Source organism: Cynoglossus semilaevis, chromosome 2 (assembly GCF_000523025.1).
Source record: "Cynoglossus semilaevis isolate Cse_v1.0 chromosome 2, Cse_v1.0, whole genome shotgun sequence".
Lineage (NCBI taxonomy): Eukaryota > Metazoa > Chordata > Actinopteri > Pleuronectiformes > Cynoglossidae > Cynoglossus > Cynoglossus semilaevis.
In genome coordinates, this window is record NC_024308.1 from 8,605,544 (window position 1) to 8,626,067 (window position 20,524).

Here is a 20,524-nt window from a genome sequence, read left to right on the forward strand (position 1 = left end):
AAAGAAAAAAATCATTCTTTGTTTTCACTCTTTTTGCATTTTTTTTGTCTGAATTTCTCATCACAATTCCACTAAGTATTTCCTGTCAGCTCCTATCTTCATTAACCTCCTTCAGGCTGTATTTGATGTCACTATTAAAAGAGAAAACGTGATTTCCTACAGTGTGGTGCACAAACACAAACACTCCAGGATTCTGACATTAACCGCACATTAACAACATGTGTGTTTAAACAGACGTGCAGACGTCCAATCACGAGCCCTGGACAAACATCCTCAATCCAAATATCTGATGACTCAGCAGGTAGCTGTTTCTAGGAAAAAAGGATGAAAAAAAGGGTGTAGGTTAAATCGTAAATGCTCTTCCGTGTTCCGCAGTCAGTGCGAGGTCATGCTCTCCATGTTTTTAATTACTACACCGGTACAAATCAGACCGTGTTCTCTGTTATCTGGCTGTTCCCACATGTGTCTTACTGTAATCTCTGTCCAAATGCAACAGGAGACAGAAAGACCTTGAAGACCTTCTGCTGAAACCTTTCAAAAAAAGTTGGAGGAAATAATTCCAACTAAAAACCACGAGGAGTTGTAGTTTCACCTGTTATTATCTAGATATATGCTGTATTTTATAAACGACCTCAAGTCTGACGTGCCGTCACGGCAGGTTCAGGAATCCATGAAAGGAGAGAGATTTGCAGGGCAGAGAGAATAAAGGGGGTTTCACTGGGAGTTCAGTCTTTTATGGGCCTTAACCACATAGTGAGGTCATAAACGTGCCGCACGGCCTCACAGACCAGCAATTATTTATTTCCCTATTCACAGCTAACATGGAGTTGTTCCGTCCTCTTGAGCTGGCAGTTAAAGGAGGAAAGTCATTGATGTAAGAATTGTACGAGAGACAGAGACAGACAGAGAGAGAGAGTTATGAGAGAAGCATCATAAGGTCAAGTGTTACAATTATTTGCAGACTATCAGCAAGGACAAAAATGCAGCAGCAGGTAGAGAAAAGTCAAAACGAACATTATTTTTTGTTTACTTCCAGATGCCCTGACCTCCAGTAAGAAGATAAAACTACCAGTTTGTCAAGGATCAGTGTGTGAGAGCTAGGTGTGTGTGTGAGGTTGGGCGGTCTCTTCAGAGCTGTGTCAGCTCTTCTACTACATCACCAAAAACAGGGACCAGATCTGCTGTGAATGTCTCAGTGTCACATACAGAAGACTCAGAGGACAACGTTAGTAATGAGAACCTGCATGTGTGTGTGTGTGTGTGTATGTTCATTAAGGCTACAGGTCTCATGAAACCCTGTAAGAATAAAAGTATGTAACACCCTCATGACCCCCTTACACACACACACACACACACACACACACACACACACACATACAGTAATGAACTGGTTGAAGGCTGTACATCTGTTTCTCTCGGTGAGCGAAGTCATACAGAGCTTCCACATCATCTTGATGCTACACACACACACACAGAGAGAGAGAGACACGCCTATACATTAGTAACAGATGCATACACAACAGGGTTTCTCCAACGTGAAGCATGCATTTGAAAATGAAATGAAAACAAACGAGGAAAAACAAATTAGGTAGGTTTTTGCTGGAAATGGGACACAGAGCTGAGTTTGGGTCAAACACACACTCCAGCTGGAAGACAACCAACCTCACAGGGTTGACAGACCGCACTTCATGCAATATGTGGATGACAGGTAAAAACTGCAGCGTGACTCTCTGGGGTTAATGATAACGGTAGAGCAAAAAATCAATGAACGTCTGAGAGTTCAGTGGCACAGGTTTACAGAGAGGCAGAAACAAGTGATCAGACCAGGCAGACGTCACTTCAGTTTTTACAACTTTTGTTCTAAAGATTTTGAGGAGTGCTGACACCTTATAAATGTAAATTTTATGCTGTATTTTTGCAAAGGCATCACAAATGTTCCTTGAGACCCCAGGCTGACAGGGGCCCCTGAAAACATCTGAACATGTTAAGCATGGCTCATACTTCATTTGTACCACCACAGGGAGCATCAGCACACATACCAGTTGTCCCACTACTGTTGGACTAGTACTTATTAGATTTAGAGTAGATTTAATCCTAGTATAATCTCCTACATTTACACTCATTTATATTCTATCTGTGTTCAAGTATCTTAGTTCTCTGCTGCCTCCGACGGCTCGTGGCGTCCCACAGGGTCGCTGGTTCATTACATTGACAAATTGGCCATGTACAAGAGAAAGAAAAACTGTCGAGCTCTGCTGGACTTCTCACACATTACATTACTGTCTTTGGTTGCCAACAATGTGGCCGAGGTATGTGGAGATGGAAGCATTCTCTAGCTCCTCATCTTCAAACGTACGCAACCCTAAACCTTTCGAGCCACGGCAAAAATATCCCAAGTTCTACATATAATGGAATGCACTGATTTTATGCTTTCAACGTACTCCTGATTTACACACACAGAGATCTTCAACAGCTCTGAGCCTTTACAGCCATCTGCTGCCAGTGAGTATTTACATTTTCTGCCTGTCACTGTCATGTTGATGAATGAAGACAAAGTATTTTAAGGAAATAAAATTAGTTTTTCCATCAAGTAAACCATATATTATGGGATTATATATATATGAAACAACAGACTGAGATGAATCAAGAAATAAATTAAATATTATTGCTTAAGTTAATGTCTTCATTGACATGTGCAGCCCCTCCCCTCTCCTCCCTTCCACTCCCATCCACTCCTCTCCCCTCTCCTACCACCCAGACATCTGGAGCAGCTGAAATGTTAACGTTATGAAATCACTCCCTTTCGCTGCATTGGGACATCAGAGAAATTCTAGTTTGACCAGACGGCTGCTGGCTGCTACACAGGCAGCCATCCAAGGAACCCTTTAAAAATCGATGACAGTTGATAGGATGAACACAGGGATCAGGCCTCTGGTCATCTGCTGCAGCTGATCCTCGTTGAAAGGAAAACAATAGGTACTACATCTGCACATTTTTTTCAAATGTGCTGTAACGTTTATGCATAAGTGAACAGGAAACCTTCATCCTACCCACTGCTGGGAGAGTCCAGTTTGAGATGTTGATGTTAGTTAATGGGCCACCAGATGATTCCCAACCACTGTCTCGAGAGATCATGTGGTGTACTGTGGAAAATTAATAAATGGATTGATCATAGAAACTGGGCTCAGATCAAGTAAAACGGCTGACATAATGTCTATTTATCAAAACTTTATCGTAGCATTATTTTGTATTCTTATCTTTCAAGGTAGTTTGCTGGGTTGTCCAAGGTCTAGACCTGTAGGTCCCACTGAAGAAACAGAGAACAAGGTTGGGCAGAGGTCAACTGATACAATATCTGGTCCAATGTCTGGTTGACAGATTTGGCCAAGCAGGGGTCCACCAGGGTCCTTGACTATATGATGGTGGGAACTAAACAAACACAATACTTGTCTGCAATGTTCAGCCAGGACACAAACATTCTCTTCACATCCAATTCTTAAAACTGGCAAACTGCATGAAAACCATGTTTGCACTGGCAAAACCTCCGTCTGGTGTCCCTTACTGCAATTGTTCTCACTCCCCCGCAGTTTGAGCTGCTGTTTGGAGTCTTACGTCTGCTGAAACATTAAAAAGAATGTTGTCTCAGCTTTGTTTTCTCCCAAGACTCCTGCAGGAAGGCCCTTCACTGGTCTTGATCTGGAGCCCTGTGGGCAGGAGATCAGAATCAGGCAATGCACTGCCACATATGGAAGGGGGAGGAACTGACAACCTGCTGAGAGATATGATGTGACTCCCTCTGTCAGTCAGCACCTGGGTGTGGCGCCGTCCCCTGCTGTACATATCAGGTTAAACACATGTTTAACCTACAGTGACTCAAATGCAGTACATTTCTATTGCATTGGGAACAAAAGAACATGTCATGTCTTTGCTAAAACATCTGTGCTCTTTGAGCCACCCAGCCGGTCTGCTTGCATTTCTGTAGGTAAACAGATAGATTTATGTAGGGTGAAAAGAGGGTGGAAACAGAGCACACACGTGCACATGAAAGAGAGAGAAAACACATTAATTCCTACGGGAAACTGCCTTCAATGTTGGGGTAAATAGTGACCCCGCAGCAGGTAAGAGACAGGGAGAATTAGTGTGGGTCAATGACCTCTCATGGTGTGCACACATACCCAACTAATGTTGATTTTAACATTTCTTTCTTTACATCTGCTTTTTTATTATTATTATTATAGGTCTAAGGAAATAACTATAGTAGAAATCCAGGATGTTAATACACTTTATACAAATGTATAGTTTTAATCAGTGAATTGTTTAGGTTAGTTAATATTTGCTTGTATTCAAATATACAGCTCACGTGTGTTACAGTACAGTAATCCAGTAATGCTCGAGACCAAATAAATCAAGTTTAAACATATTGGCTTCGCTCTTTGTACATTATCTAACAAACAATTATTTGGTTCCCTCTAGTGGACAAAACTCTAAGGCACACCGGCAATTTGTTGTTTATTTTTCTGCAGTTATCACGTTTGATAAGACTTCTCTGCCTCTGCATTGTGAGATTGTGTTTGTTTGTAAAACCCTCAGAGTGGCTAGTTGGTGTAGGCCAAACCAAGAAGGCCAGACCCTGATTTTTTGAGAAACGAATTTTGATACACAAACGATGTCATTAATCCAACATACACAGTCTGGCTTCAAGTTTCTCATTGTCCAAGCTAGCTTTAAGTCAAGAATCAGGCTCTAAAATTGTGTGAGAAAAGCACATCAAGGCTACAATTATCAATTTAAACTTTTTTATTCACAGAGCTGCATCAACATACACACCTCAAGGACAAGGAACCAGCAGTGACACACATACACACACACACACACGTTCGACAATTATAAAAAAAGGTAATGAGCTGAGGTGAAGTGAAGGACATCAAGTTTTAAAAGTTTCTCTTCGGCAGGAAATTATTAGAAGGGGGAAAATAAAGTTAATTTAAGGATACTAGTGTTTTCCCACACTTCAGACAACCAATTTCACCCCCCAAAAAATCAGGTGGTCTAGGTCATCAATTTACAACACTGTGCTGACTGAATGTAGAATTCAGAGGAGGTTACATTTCAACAAAAATGCATTAAGAAAAAGAAACCGTCAGAAAGAAATAAAACATTTACAAAAACATCATAGTCAAAACTACAACATCAGTACCGTCGCCCGAATGCACCACCCTGCATCCCGCCGCCCTGTATCATCTGATTCTGTCTGTTCAGAGCTCCGGAGAGAGACTGAGACGTTCCTGTGTTCATGTAGCCTCCACGCCTAGAGACGAAATTTAACAAGAAAAGAGGATAAATGTCGAGGTCCTGACGAAAGAAACCATCCCTGACTTATCAGGGTGTTTTCTTGAAAGTAGTTTTCAGGGCTTTAAGGACTTTTTTACAGTTCTATCATGCCCATAGTACATTGGCCAGAATGCCTTTATAAAATAATATATTAATTAGTTAGATTTGAAAATGGGACAGACAGAAGCCTATGGTTGTCGGTTACCAGCACAAACTATTACCTATCTGTTTGGACTAATTAAATTATAATTAAACCAATGTGGCAACAAAGTCAAATGATTTCTTAAATTCCCATCTCTATTTTTTCAAGTTGGTCACACATTTGCCACGACAGATGGAAACCCTGGTTACTGCCATTATTACTACATACCCTGATATTCCTCCACGTGCCATGTGTCCCTGGCCTGGTATAGCACCATCTCTACCTGCAATTACCAAGAAAATCTTCATTAGTGACACAGAGCAAGACCAAAGACATGATGACCAACAAGCAGCATATCAGGAGCAGCTTTGTGTGCTTTTAGCCACAATACTCCTTAGAACAAGAAAACTACTTTGAGTTACTAAAAAGTAGTACATAATCTTACCCGTCCAAGGTCTGTCTCCGTCCATCTTTCGTCCAGAATCCCAGTCTCGACCTCCCTCTCTGTAGGTCAAGAAAGCAACACGTGTTTTTAACTTGTGTTGTTTTTAAGTAGACATCATCTGTGACAACTTTTGATCTTACCTTGGGTTCATGCGTTTGTCATAGCTTCCACCCCAGGGCTCACGGCCATCTCTGCCATGTCTGTCAGAAAAGTGCTGGAAGACAAACAGAGAATCACTGAAGACCCGCTCATGTGCAGTCGCTGCACAACTGTAAGCACAAGGGTAAAGGAGAAAGATCTGCATCCTTTACCTGTCCATCTCTGTCTGGACCAATGCCACGAGTGCTATCTCGCCGGTCCAGCATGTCATCCTGGTAACGGCCCCGCTCCCTGTGGTCGAAATCCTGGTAACGATCCTGACGGCCAAAGTCGGAACGACCATAACGGTCGTCCATTGCCATGCGCTTATCAGGCCAATCATCTTTCCTTAAACAGCAGAAAAAAGTCAATGGACACAGCAAAGGTCGTCACCAGTCTGACCTTCTGATCAAACAGAAGAACAGAGGTTCACACTCTTACTGATGGAGACAGTTCAATAAAGAAGCAAACAATCTCATATCTAGGGAGAATTATCCCAGTTAGCTAATGCACCACTGAAAGTAACTTCCGTAAAGCCAAAGTAGAATAAAAACCTTCTAACTTGTGAATACAAATAACATTTGTAAAATTAAAGCAATTATGATCAGCTTGGTCCCTGAACAAGTTGATAATGTTTCCGTCATGTCAGTGATTTACCTCCCATCCATGTCATAAGGCCTTTTAACTGGGCGACGATCCTGTTCGTAGCGCAGCTGCTCTTGCTGTCGTCTGAGCTCATCTCTCTCTCTGAGGATCCTTTCCTGCTCACGCCGCCTCTCATATTCAATTCGTAGCCTTTCACGCTCTAAGAACTGCCGCTCCATACGGTCAGCTTCAAGACGCTGCTTCTCAGCCTGGCAATGAAAAAAAATTTAAATAAATGATCAAATAACCAACTTGATTCAAGTATGACACAAACTGACGGGAATGTCACAGGCTAACAGAGCATCACTTATATTTATATTTGCAGGTTTTACAATTCACCTCCAGCCAGTGTCTCTTCCGCATCAAGTGTTTTCTCTCCTCTCTTTCCTGAACAGACGGATTCGTTCACGCTCACGATCTGGACGGTTGTCACGGTCACTGAAATACAAGAGTGAAACAGTAAATTAGACAAATTAGAAGCCTAATTGCTAATTGATCTGATACAAGAAAAATATATATCTTTAAGTTTAAGAGGTGAAGACACAGGTTTAGGTGACAAAGAAATACAGATGTGTAACAACTATCCTGGTAGTAGGACAGATAACAGTACAACACAGTAATCCGTACTTGTTCCGGCGTCTCTCCACCTCTCTGATTTCTCTCTCTCGTTGTCTCTGTCTCTCCCTCTCTCTCTGCTCCTTAATCTGGTCAAATGAAAGAATATCTTTTTTTTCTTTGCTAGATGATTTGCGTTCACGACTCTTTGTGCTCTGAAGAACAGGCAAAAAAAAGTTCAAGATCAATCACACAAATGCAGATGTGCTGGGGCCGCAGACACAGACGATGTGAGATGATGATTTGAAGTTGGTGAATGTTCCCTTACTCTCTCCTTGCTGTTGACACTGATGACAGGCTCCCCCTTGGACTTGTCCATAACAACAGTCCTTTCATTTCGCCCTTTAAGAAAAGCCATCAATTACAAAATGAGAAAGAAAATAAAACCCAAGATAAAGTTTTAGAATTTGACACATTAAAACCTCTCACCTTTGCCATCTTTTCCTTCTCCCTCAGATTTATCCTCTTTTCCATCAGACCTACAAGATGTAAAAAGAGTGTGAGACAAAGAAATTCTTCCTTGACAACATTTCCTTTTCAGAGGGTGATATATAGTTCCACACCAAAGTGCTTAGAGCTCAGGGCTCTTGGTATCCTTAAACTGCACTAATTCCCACTGGGAAGGACATTAGATTAAGGATACATATATATAGAATCATACCAAAACTATTTCTTACTTGGAGTCAGTGGAGTGTCTCCTGTCACTGCCAGTCTTCTTGGATTCATTCTTGTCTGCGGGCTTTTTCCCAGCTGGCTCGTTCTTAGCCTACATAATAAAAAAGCTTAAGTTTATTTGAAGCTAATGAAATTGGAAAAGCGTTGTCCTTTCCTTTTAGGATATCCTTAATAAATAAATGAATAAATACATTTTTTGTCAAATTCATGCTGTATTTTTGTTTGTTAGTTCAAAGGCAGACACTCACCCTCTCCACAGAGATCATTCTGCCATGGAGCTCAGTTCTGTGCAAGTGGCCGATACATTTGGTGGCCTCCTCTGTGGAGGACATGGTGACGAATCCATAGCAGCGAGCTCCAGGGCTCTTTGCATTGGTCACCACCTTAGCTCCAACGACCTACAAGAATAATATAAACAAGTCTGAAGATGTGAATTGTGAAAAGCAAACGGTTTAAAAAACACACTGATAATTTGAGTTGAATAACATGGTCAATAAAACTGACCTTGCCATATTTGCTAAACAGAGTCTTCAGATCAGTCGCTCTGGTAGTGGACGAGAGACCACTGACCCAAAGATTTCTGCTACTTGCTGCGGCACCACTTTCAGCGGCTGCACATACATACATACACACACACACACAAAGACAACATAATGGTGTTATTTTTCATTACAGTGAAAAAGAAAATGTTAGAGGCCTCCCCATTCACTCACCCTTTTCATCTTTGACCTCTGTCTTTGCATCGTTTTCCTCAGAGCTAAAGACAAAGGAAATTACTGTCAACATACAGCAGTCAGAACAAAACAAAAAACGCGTATGTATTTGGGTTTTTGATTTTATATAAACGTTGACTGGGGTCAGCGTACCTTGTCTCAGTGACATGTTTAATAAGTGAACCGATGGAAGTATAACTTCAGAAAAGCTCAATGCTTTAACTGTGCAGGGGGAATGTAGTAAATTCAGGAGCATGGAAAGAATGACGAATGAAAACTGTCGAAAGCACGTGACATTTTACCTCCATTAAGAGCATCCAATTTTGCTAGCACAAAGGAGCCAATGCAACAGAGATAGCCATTTTGGTTTCTAGGAGACAGAAAGCAACAAACCTCTTTTTCTGATCATCGCCCTCTACAGAAGAGCATTCTTTCACAGTGGAGGCTGAATCCGCAGCAGCTTTCTCTTCTGTCTTCTCTTCCTCCTCACCCTTCTTAGACTCAATTTCTGAATTAACAGTTTCACTTAGAGACCCTTGTTCATTTAAACTAACAGCCTGCAAACTTGTATTTTCAGCGTCCATTGTCTCTTCTGGGATATTCTGGCCATCCCCGACCTCTTTGGCCTCAGTTTCCAGAACATCCTGGTCGCTCTCCGCATCTCCAGAGGCAGCTTTGTCGCACACAGCTTCTTCCTCTCCGGTGGTGGCAGCTTGTTCTTCATCTGGGCTCGTCGCGTGGCTCTGGTCTTCGTTAAGCGGCTCAGATAAACAAGACCCAGCTACTTTGTCATTTTCTACGGATTTAACAGGAATAGAATGGCACAAAGTTTAATAACTTCTGACACAAAGAAATAGGTAATGAGGAACTGGCAAGGCCTGGATTACGAAGGTCAGGACCACTGGCCTGTGCTCTTAGAACTTGGTAATATAACGAAGAAGACCCTAAAGAGAGACTGGAAGAGAACCCAAAGACTAGAGAACAACTAGAGCAACTAGCACTCACGCTAAAGCACGTTGCTTTGTTCACCTGAACCAAAGCAGACAATGAGTCCAGTGTGGAAGAGTCCAGAGAATGGCAGGGTAGCAATACATTCTTGCTACAGTCTTCTTTTAGGTGTCCTTTTATTTTGACAACAACTTCATCTCATGTCCAAGATATTCACATCCAGTTGAGTCCTTTAAAAGAAGCAGCGAGTACAGGTCTTGGCTTGAATCTTCAATCTTCTTTATCTTGGTCTTGGTGCGGCAACCTAGAAACACTGCAATCACTTGCAACTCCCTGACCATATAATTGCTGCCAATGTGCATCAAATTGTTATCCTCTGCCATTTTACAAATCATCATTGGTAACTTGACCAATCCTGTTGTGATTTTGGTGAGCTTTATAATCAATTTTAGCCCAGAGCCAGCAATTTCCTTTGGGCTTCCAGTCTCTCCTCCTAAACTTAAGTGTCTGCATTCCAAGCTCAACACGGCAAAGATAACTCGATCCGTAAACCATTACTACTCTACCTGTTTCTTCATTTGTTTCCTCTGCATCTGGATCCTGAAAGAGGAGAAAACTGTCATGTAAACACAAAACTTTGTAGACTAACGTGAACCATGAAATCCTACTGTTGGGAAACATACCACATGTAGCGATGAGCATGTCATATAATCCTCTTTGTCTAACATCTCAGCATATTCCATCTGTTAAAATGCAAAGGTCAGCCATCACAAACCTGAAAAAAAATATCAATGGCCTCCAAGCCACATTTTCACTGTGTTGTTTTCTCTTTTTTGGTCTTTGCAGATTTTTTACAGTTTAAATTATTTTTGAGCCACAGATGATGTGGGGTACATTTTAGATATATAAGCCACCTCAGCATACAGAATACAAGACCAACTAAATTACTAGAAAAATGATAGTTAAAAAAAAAGTAGGACTGTTGGAATATAAATCATTGGTTATTGTAAAAGTTAATAATTTACATTACATCACTACAAACATTTGTAGTAGTTTTTATTTACCCTGCCTCTTGTCAAACAGGGAGGCCAGTCTCACTATATCATCAACTAATGATTATAGTTGGCCATAAATTAAACAGTAAAATGTAACCATTTCTCACCACTGGCTCTGTGGATTCATCTCCTAAATCTTCAATGTCATCTTCATTTAGTAGAACATCACTATTTCCCTGAAAAAGGTCAGACTCGTCATCATCCTCAGCTGGTATTCCATTGTCATTCTCGGTCTCATCCAGCACATTCATGTCAAATAGGTCCATCTCGTGCATTTCCTCTTGATCATCTTGTGAATCCTCCTGATAGAAACAATGTGAAATTAGGTAAAAGCCGATACAAATGTTGCACAGTGAACCTCTAATTTCTACCTGTTAATAAATATCAATGTAATATATGGAAACAGAGAATAGGTCACGTGGAAAAAAAACATACATTGACATCATGGCAGTCCTCTGCTTCCTCTGGAGCAGTGTCTTCTGCTTCATCGTGTTCTTGTCTTGAATCTGCAGGGAGAAAATCGGTATTCCCATGATTGTATTTTCTTTTTGACTATGTAAGCCACACAGAATGGAGCACATCGGTGTTTTCTATGGTTGTATGTTGGACAACATCGTGAAAACCTTTATGCAGATTTTACCTCTTGTAGTACGCTTAGGTGTTACATTGGCTTTCTTTGGTAAAGAATCTGGAGTCAAAATAATCTCATCGGGATTTCCACCCTCCTCTTGGATTGCCTGAACAAAGAAAGAAAACGGCATGGTAAAAAAGGTGTTTATAAAGAAATCGTTACATTAAAAACACAGAGAAAAGCTTTTAGCATTGTGACGCTAACATTAGCTAACGGGCACATTCCGTTATCTTGCATACCCTTAGGATATACTTTTTTTGAAATTGTGTATTATGAAACAGAAAATACTTATTCATTTATTGTTTTATTCAATTTGTAACATCTGACCTTCTTTAGTCGCTCAGATAGCACGCTTTTGACGCCTGTGGTGTCCAAATTGCGCTTCTTCAGCTCGGCCTTCAGATCTATCACTCTCAGCTCCGACAGTCTACGAACATCTGCGCCCTCCGGAAACTCCATGTCTGCGGATGGATCAGCCATCACTTTGCCTGTGAAAATGTCGAAGAGACCCTGCAAGTGCACTGTTTTAGTGTGAAGTTATTTGCTAATATTTCAACAACTGAAGACAGCCGTGCTGCTAAATTTCTGCAAAATGGCGGACAAGCTAACGTGTGACGTATGATGCGCATGCGTTGTGTGAATGCAGCACAATTGAATCAAATTAAGTAAATTTTTCAAGTCAATTTTTTTGCCCAACTATCAAAACGCATACAAGAATTTGAGTTTGTTTTTTGTCATTATTCTATGCTTAAAAGGACTTTAAACACAATAGAGAGGATGGGGCTACAAAAAGGAAAGGATAGATAACTGAATCAATATAATATAATATACATATAATAAATATCTAATATATTTTAATAATATATATAATGAATTATTCTAATTCTGTAAAGCTGGTGTTATTATTCTTCTAATAGCAGGTCACTCACAGGCATACTGCCATTTACTGTATTGATGAGTGTAGACCAGATGCATTGTAATTATTGTTTTTATTTAAATCGATGTGAATCACCATGCATTTTAATCCATTTTTAATCGATTCATGATGTATTGTTGTATGCCATCCAGGATTAAACCTTTTGTCTACTACAGCAGTCACCACAAAAACCGATAAAAATGCAGGTAAAAGCAAATGTCCTAAAATGATACCTCTTTCTGACAATTAAATAAATATATTTTCAATTGTTATTTAAATTAATGCTGCACTTAAAATAGGGATGCCAAAAAACATCTATAATTATTTTAAGGAGAAATTACATTAAAGGGTAATACACATAATAATAAGTCAAAGTCATTTCTGTGGTTATGTTTTAATTCTAAAACAAACATATCACCATGTTGCAAAGCTGTGTAGGATACACATACAATGTGTTTTTGTACAAACCCTATTCAAAGTGGATGTTGACAACAAACAGTAAAGTAGGTCAGCTCTAGAACACTAAAGTTTGTACTATGTCACATATGCACTGATTAATCAGTAAATTACTATATGTTGAATGATTGTTACAATGCCTAGTAAGAGTGAAAATTGTCACTAAATCTGTAGGTTATGTCATCTACTTGGCTCTGGGATAAACTTTTCGTTTCAACGAGAGGTTTAGGATTATCACACCATTCCAGGCAGTCACTCTCCACTGGTGTATTGGTTTTCCTGGATAAAGTTAGAGATTCTGAGGTGGTAGATGCTCCAGCACTTTGCAAGTTGAAGGACCATCTGGGGTCTGGACCAACAGATGTGAAGGTCTTAAAGGAGGAGGAGCACTTGGGCATGTTAAGAGAGTCCAAACTGTGGCATGGAGAGCAGCCAATAGATAATCTTGGTTCATGGAGATTGAGTTTTGAGACCAGTGGTTTACCCACTGTAACAGACTGCCTTTCTAATATTTCTTCATCCATGTGGGGATATGTGTAGTGGAGACAGACGGTAAAGGTGAGCTCACTCTGTAAAGGAGAATGTGCTTTTTAGTCACGAATGATGGTTAGTCATTATTCAAGGTGATTACCATGTTTGTCCAAAAAGATTGTCTTTGCATTTCTTGCATTTATGTTTTTTGAACCTAAAAAGTTCCTTGGCCAAAGCCATTGTTTGTTTAGGCTCTTTTTAGGACAGAATGTCCCTTGTTAACATGTCAGTTGTATTGTTAGACCAGGTCAGATGCTTTAACATGCACATCTGGTCTGTCCTGTCGTTCATGTCATGGGCCAATTCATGACAATGACGTTGTGAATTTGCAACTGACTCATCATCGTCATTATTGTAATCAAAGTGTATGACCAAAGCATTATTTGATCATATGGTAAATTAGTAAATTATTTATGGTCCTGTGATTATTCCAATTATTATTATCAGGCTATCAGAAGATCATACTTTGCCTCTAAAGATATAAATAAGGAGTAGAATAGTAAATACATCCTCACGCTGAGTCTCTGCAGGCTGCAGATGCGGGTGTAAAGGCCTGGAATGTCTGGTGAGGGGAGGTCTTTCTCTGTCAGTAATAAACTGCCAGCTTCAAGCAGAGTTTCCTGGTTGCTCTTTTTCAGATCAATGTCCACACCCTGTTAAAGAAGCACAACATTGATTGTGTTCAAAGATATTAAGTTAAATAATTAAGAAATGTGGTATTGTCATTATTATAGTATCAGTTTGATTAGCTGTAGACAGAACTTTTCTTAGCCCAATACCTACAAACATAACAGCTATCAGCTCGACATTCACCATAAAAAAATAAAAAGACAACCACTGATTTTAGTCAATAACAGAATAAACTAAGAAACTCATTAATACGTTTATGAGCAAAAAACAGAGTGCAGTGTTTTAAAAATGTAATAATAAATATACACAAACCCCAGGAAAGTCTGTGAGCTGAACAAAGCAAGAAACAATGTCTGCAGGTTTCTGAAGTATCCGAGTGTAAATGACCATGATGTTGGAAAACTCCGCAGCAAATCCAAGTTGAGCAGTGACGCCACATTCAAAATGCAGGTAACGGCTTTTAGGTAGGTCTGTGACAACGTAGACAAAACATAAAAGTTAACAAACTCTAATTTTATGATAATATTAAAATAATCTGCATGTCCCAATATATTTTAACATTACACATACAGTACCATGAGCCACTGCCCACTGCAAGTTGCGAGCTGAAGAAGATACCGAGCATTCAGAGGATTTTATCCGGTCAGTGAGGGACCGGCGCTCAGACAGGTTACTCCGCAGCTCCAGAGCCTGTCTGCCCCGTGTGATTGCACACCGGCCCATGTCTGGTAAGAGAAGAAAAAATGTGATTAACAATGTGGATTTAATACAGCGGCTAGAAATTCCTGCATAAAAAAGACCAATAACGAGTTACATGTTAACACTTAAATATGTGTTTTCTTTTGTTGTAAACCGTTGTACCAAATAACTACCCATGGACTGTCTTTAAAAAAAACACCCCAAAAAAAACAGGTGCTATATAACTGTGCAACATTTCCTGTTTAAATTCTGTGAAATAGCTCCAACACTATTATTTATCTATCCTGTTTACATTTATCACTTCATACTGTTTATATTTATATTTTATTTATCTTATAGTTTATCTCAACACACTTCTGAACTGTGTACTCTGTTTTTATATTTAGTATATATAGTTCATATGTAGCACAATTTTTGTTTTGCACCACCTATATATACAAATGCATATGTATATAGACATACCACAAGTAATTACAATGGCCTACAAGCTGTGTAGTTTGTACTGTGTACTTCGGTTGCCAAGCAATGACATTTGGTTGCCAGACTCACTGTTTTTTTTTTTGTGTTTCTGTGCAATGACAATAAATAAAGTCTAAGTCATTAAACCAAAGCCTCATATCTTTATGTTGTGTTGTTGTTGTGTTGTGCTCTACATACCTTCAGCCACTCGGTCTAACATGACTGTGACCTTCTCATCTTCACAAACTCTCTTCTTAAGGAAGTTGATGAAGATCCCATTGGACTCGTCTTCCCTCTTTACCTCATATGCTTCTGCATCCACACATCTAAACACAGGTATATAAACTTCACTCTTGACTATGTCACACAAACATTAATTTAAACCTGATCTACAAAGAAAACTTAACTTACGTGGCATAACCAAATACTATATTTGCTGTGACCTTCAGCAGTGCAGGTTCTACAATGACATGATCGTTTGGGTTTCTATAAATGGAAACATTTTCATGTATTAATATCAACAGTGCATATTCTACTGGATGTAACTACACTAGTTGAAATGCTCATGAACTAAATCAGAATAAAGGCGGATACCTTTTGCGACACATATCCAACAGGAACACGTTGAGTCCAGTTTCTTTTTCCTGCATCTTGGTGAGTATATTCTGTACACACAGGCAGTGCTTTGAGGTGAATGAGGCCGGTGCGTCGATGGGAACCATGAAACTGTTACCGTAGTTTTCATAACCATGGCCAGCAAAGTAAAGCAATCCTGCAATAAGAAAGACAAAAACACACTTAAAAAAGGGAGAACTAAAATGTATCACTATGTTTTAGCTAATCTTTTTTCTCATGGTAAAATATCATGGAAAAATTGCAACTTGATGTACATTCAACACCTTAAGCATTTCTTTAATTTCTTTAAATTAATAAATAGAACAAACAAACCATAGACTCCTTTGTCGAGCAACAAGAGGAACTCTGTGACAGCGCTGTGCATCTCCTGACAGTTAAGGTCAAGTAGGGAAACCACCTTGAAGTCCATTTGTCTGAGAAGGTTGGTCAACTCATGGACATCAGCGATTGGCGCACAGAGCTGGGTCATGTTAAGGTAGTTCATGTTTCCGATCAACAGAGCGACTTTGTCTGTTGCTGTGGGTAATGACATAGAGGGCTGTTAACATTTCAGGGGCAGTCATAGGGCAGGGTTAAAATACACCAGGATATATCATAGCTATTATGTGTAATTAAAGTGTTATTTAGAAAGATACCTTGGTACTGCTTGGATGTAAATTTCAGTCTGGTCTCTTGTTGTAATGGATTCATTCCTGGTCCCAAGGTTGACCTGTGGGCTTTCCCTGAGCCTGGAGACATAAAACCTGGAGATATAAAAACCAGTAGTGCTCTACCAATGTAACTGCTTGGCTACAGATTAGTGTTACATGATACCCTTTGATTTGACCATGAAATGTTCTAGCAAAGTCAGAAGAACAAATATGAAACCTTACTTCCTCTTTTCATTCTTATATTTATCTCTGTATATTTAGATTTGAGTGTAAACACTAAAATAATACCTGGACCACGATCAACCTCCACCCAGTGTTCCTCAGTGACAGAAGTTGGACCTGCAATAAAATAAAAAAGGAGAAGTTATAGACTCTAAAATGATGCCATCAGTGACAAACATCGGCGCTTGTTTTCATGTTCGTTTTATATTCATTCAGTCTTTGATAACTAACACAGAAACCTCAATATGAGCTACATCTGTGTGGTGACATTATATCACTTTGTTTTTTTTTTATGAATTCTGTTTGGAGGTTTTACCAATGTTGACTGTTGCTGTGTCACTCCATGCCTCCTGATTGACACTGAACACCCTGCACTTGTACTGTCCTCTATTTTCCGTGGTCACACATGGGATCTGCAGGAAAAATGCAGATTAAAACTTTTCTCAGATGTTTAAGGTTTTAATAAGAACTTCTTCTTTAGTGTGTAGTATAATTTAGTGTATGTAGAGTATTGTTGAGTAAACATTCTTACTCTAAGTGAACTGGACTGCTGTTGTGCCAGGGGCATCATATTATGATACCATTCATACTGGACAGGATGGTTGCTCTCTGCTGTGCACTTCAGGAGCAGGAAATTGCCCTCAGACACTGTGTGGGACACAGGCTGGTGGACAATCCGGAGCCCACTCCCTGACACTGGAAACAAAGCACCGCTGCAGCCTGCGAATGACAACATTATCAAACATACATGTCAGCAAAACAGAAAAAAGGGAACCGGTAGAGGGAAGAAGAGAGGAGATGCACCTGGACTAGATTCTGCAGACTGAACCAAGCGAATATGGGCCCACTGAGAAAAGATGAAATTTTCTCCATGGCTAACCCGGCAAATGTAGTGTCCCTCATGCCCCGTAGTGAAAGGACACAGATCAAATGTTGGTGTTGTCCCAGACTCGCCTAAAATCTTAATAAAAAATAATAAAGATTCCTTTGGTTATTCAACATGGTAGTTTCTAACTAATATTTGATATCTGCTTAAATATATTATTTTTCTGAATTACAAAACATCAAAAGGAAACTGGCAAAACCTTGCACTTAAAATCAAATCTTAATTTAATTTGATATATTTTTGTAGCTCACACGTGTATCATTTATTGGACTGACCTCCTCTTTGCCTCTGAACCACTGGTAGCTGAGGTCTGGGGGACCTACAGCTCTGCAGGTCAGTATCACCCTGCCATTCACTGGAGCCATCTGAGACTGTGGCTGCTCTGTTATTGAAATCCTCTTTGCCACTGTCACCAACGGAAACAACAAGAACACAGTCACTGTGTGATGTGAAATGTTTACAGTATATGAAGATATAATAAGTTTGTCTTTATAGCTTTTGATCTCTTTTTTCTTTTCTTTTACACCTCAAGATCAATTAAGTAATGTTTCATATAGAAAAACCACAACAGGTATCTTACAGATTTGTCTGAAATAGAACTGTAATGTAAGAGGAAACTCAACATTTATTTCTACATTTATCGGACTACTTTTTTTTTTTCATACCTGAGGCCTTGAGGTACTGTACAGCTTCCTGGTGGTCTAATCTGTTAAGGCCGAGCAGCAGGACGTCAACGCAGCAAGAGCGTTCTGCCAACCATGCCAGTAGTGTGCGCCCAGGACTTCCTGTGGCAGACAGCACCTGGAGTGAGCAGCTGGTCAGCTCAGTTTCACTGCAGGAAATGAACGTTCAAAGGACAAAAAAATCTTGAGCATGGATCCCAATGTCAAGTGCTCCAGCTTTAACATGTATCTTTGAAATGAACTGCCCTTACTGCCTCACCTGTAGTGTAACTGCGGGTGATCAGACACAGCCGTAGCCAGTTGCCTCCATCCACAGGTGACGTTGTCCAACATCTTGGCCAGTCTGCTCAGTACTTCTTCACTCAGACTGCTGATGCTTATTTTACTCTCCTCCATTTTTCTGTAGATGTGCCACCAGTAAGGCTGGTGTCAAACTGAGAATATTAAACAAGCTGAATTAGTTTGGCAGATGAATCCGGCCACAGTTGTTCCCTGCATTCTGTGGTATCAGGTGGTAAACTCAGAGTACTGGGGGGTTTCCCCAACACTGGTCATACTTACAAGAAATCTGAATGTACACACACACACACCTGAATTAAAACAAAACAATAGGCTGAGGAATCTAATAAATTATATAAGTTACTCAGTTTCTCGGAGCAAAAAGGCACAAACAAACAGACTCCGTTAAATTCTGATACTTCAAAAATCACATTCATTTGAAATCAAGCTAATATTTTACCCACTGTGAGAAACTATTTCTAATCACAACAGGTATTTGTGCCTCTGAATCACCAGGGTATTTCCCCAACACACTGTTGGCAAACTGAAGGGTTTGGGATTTTCCCTGGCTTGGTTTTCTTTATTAAAATTTGGCAGAGTTACCTCTAGACAGAGTTAGCAAAATTCCAACCTGACAACAATTCAATTCATTTCACGCCATTTCATAAATGCCATCGATCCATCCATTCTTCCACCCTCTACTTAATCCTTGTTCTTTTTCTACTAGACCATCTATATCGTTTTTCTTGCATTTGCAAGTATGGATAACATTTCAGGGGGCTTATTTACAGAGGGGAATAATGGCCCAATAGGTGTCAGTATTGAACCAGTGTTGGGGTCACATTAGGGATCAAAAGACACACCATTACTAGGAAATAGGAGAATAAAGTCGTTACGTTACAAAGAGGTAGCAAATTTAACCAATATTAATTTTAGGAGACTGATGAAGTAAGTTTACATGATCTGTTTTGGGAGCCAAATGAAAGAAGAACACCCAATTGTTACCCATAAGTGTGTCAACATAAAAACCGTGGAGCACCTTGTTAAGTTTTCAGACTTCAACACTGGCTGCAAAAATTAAAATATATATATATAATTTATCTTTCGAACATTTTTTACGTAATCTTTACCGTGCTGTGGCACCACACGACGAGCAGCCGGTACTTGAAACCGTCTCAGACTACCACCAGAGTGCCTCGGTTGGACTTATTATTATTAAAACAATATTGTTACTATTTCTTTTAAAATTTCTAAACTTTTACTTCTTCAATAATACAACTATTTTCTCGTTATATTGCGACTTTAACATTTATTATTATATTTTCATACACGTGACTTTATTCACGCCATTTTTTTATTTCCTCAACGTTTCCTGCAAACTTACAACTTTATCACCACAAAAGTAAAACTTTGTTCTCGTATTTTTAATCATTTCTTTCTCTGCTAAACTTTTCGTCGTAGTATTAGATATGTGAGTCGCCACAGAACAGTGTATTCTTGTATGTTCTGCCAGTGCTCTACTCCCCTCTCCCTTTGCTATAAGATGTATTTTTAATACACAGTAGAAAGTCAGTCATCTCCAAAACGAAATGATAAATGTGTCTTGTGTAAAAGAATATGCACCAAAACACTAAACTCGTGTACCATGGCTGTATTACTTTATTTAAAGCACTTGCTGTAACAAAACGAAACTAAACTCTTAAGTTCGACGCCAGACCTCACCACACAGCTGCCAACTGCCGCTGTTTTGTTTAAAATATACTTCACAAGAAAAATTAAAGACTTACTTTTCAACAAACGGACCAGTATTAACGCAGGCAAGAGTGAAGGAGCCTCCGAAATAGAAGCAGATGTCCGGTGTTACATATACAACTCATTCTACTTCCACTCTTTTAAACAATTTGCTTTTTTTTCAGTTCCCCATTTCAAACCGGCCACTCTCGATCGTGTGTAAAAATCTCATTAATATGCAAATTTTTTTTTTTACAATGTCTAAGAGTAAAATGTCAAAATTCAATGGCACTAATAGCTAAAAGTGAATATACAATTTAAGACATAAGCTAAAAACAAAATAGCTAAAACTGAGAAACTATCAAACTACAATCTATTGCTTATGTATTCAACAAAACCTATTCTTCT

At 39.5% G+C, this 20,524-nt stretch overlaps 2 protein-coding genes across 3 annotated transcripts; both read right to left on the bottom strand.

Moving 5' to 3' along the window:
• Positions 1-4,779: 4,779 nt before the first annotated feature.
• Positions 4,780-11,978, bottom strand: safb (scaffold attachment factor B). The gene is given in 22 exon segments (XM_008335318.3): positions 4,780-5,308; positions 5,702-5,756; positions 5,919-5,977; positions 6,059-6,132; positions 6,230-6,404; positions 6,714-6,910; positions 7,041-7,090; positions 7,093-7,139; positions 7,329-7,471; positions 7,585-7,658; positions 7,746-7,795; positions 7,994-8,082; positions 8,240-8,389; positions 8,496-8,602; positions 8,705-8,748; positions 9,098-9,500; positions 10,219-10,252; positions 10,336-10,395; positions 10,815-11,009; positions 11,143-11,213; positions 11,348-11,444; positions 11,666-11,978. Coding segments are annotated over 22 exon segments (2,445 nt in total). The 5' UTR covers positions 11,819-11,978; the 3' UTR covers positions 4,780-5,190.
• A 330-nt stretch (positions 11,979-12,308) lies between these two features.
• On the bottom strand, positions 12,309-20,521 carry malt2 (MALT paracaspase 2). 2 transcript variants are annotated; one of them, XM_008335323.3, is made up of 17 exons: positions 20,173-20,517; positions 18,366-18,540; positions 18,089-18,255; positions 17,699-17,829; positions 17,342-17,498; positions 17,070-17,257; positions 16,854-16,950; positions 16,604-16,654; positions 16,301-16,393; positions 15,978-16,181; positions 15,624-15,801; positions 15,441-15,515; positions 15,228-15,355; positions 14,447-14,596; positions 14,184-14,341; positions 13,757-13,894; positions 12,309-13,279 (listed from the first exon to the last, which is right to left on the bottom strand). In XM_008335323.3, exons 2-17 carry the CDS (start codon positions 18,500-18,502, stop codon positions 12,851-12,853), a joined length of 2,481 nt encoding a protein of 826 aa, XP_008333545.1. In that variant the 5' UTR covers positions 18,503-18,540; positions 20,173-20,517; the 3' UTR covers positions 12,309-12,850. The 2 variants fall into 2 exon arrangements, with proteins under 2 accessions (XP_008333545.1, XP_008333557.1); XM_008335335.3 differs by having other exon boundaries at positions 13,065-13,279; positions 13,749-13,894; positions 20,173-20,521.
• Between the last annotated feature and the right edge of the window lie 3 nt (positions 20,522-20,524).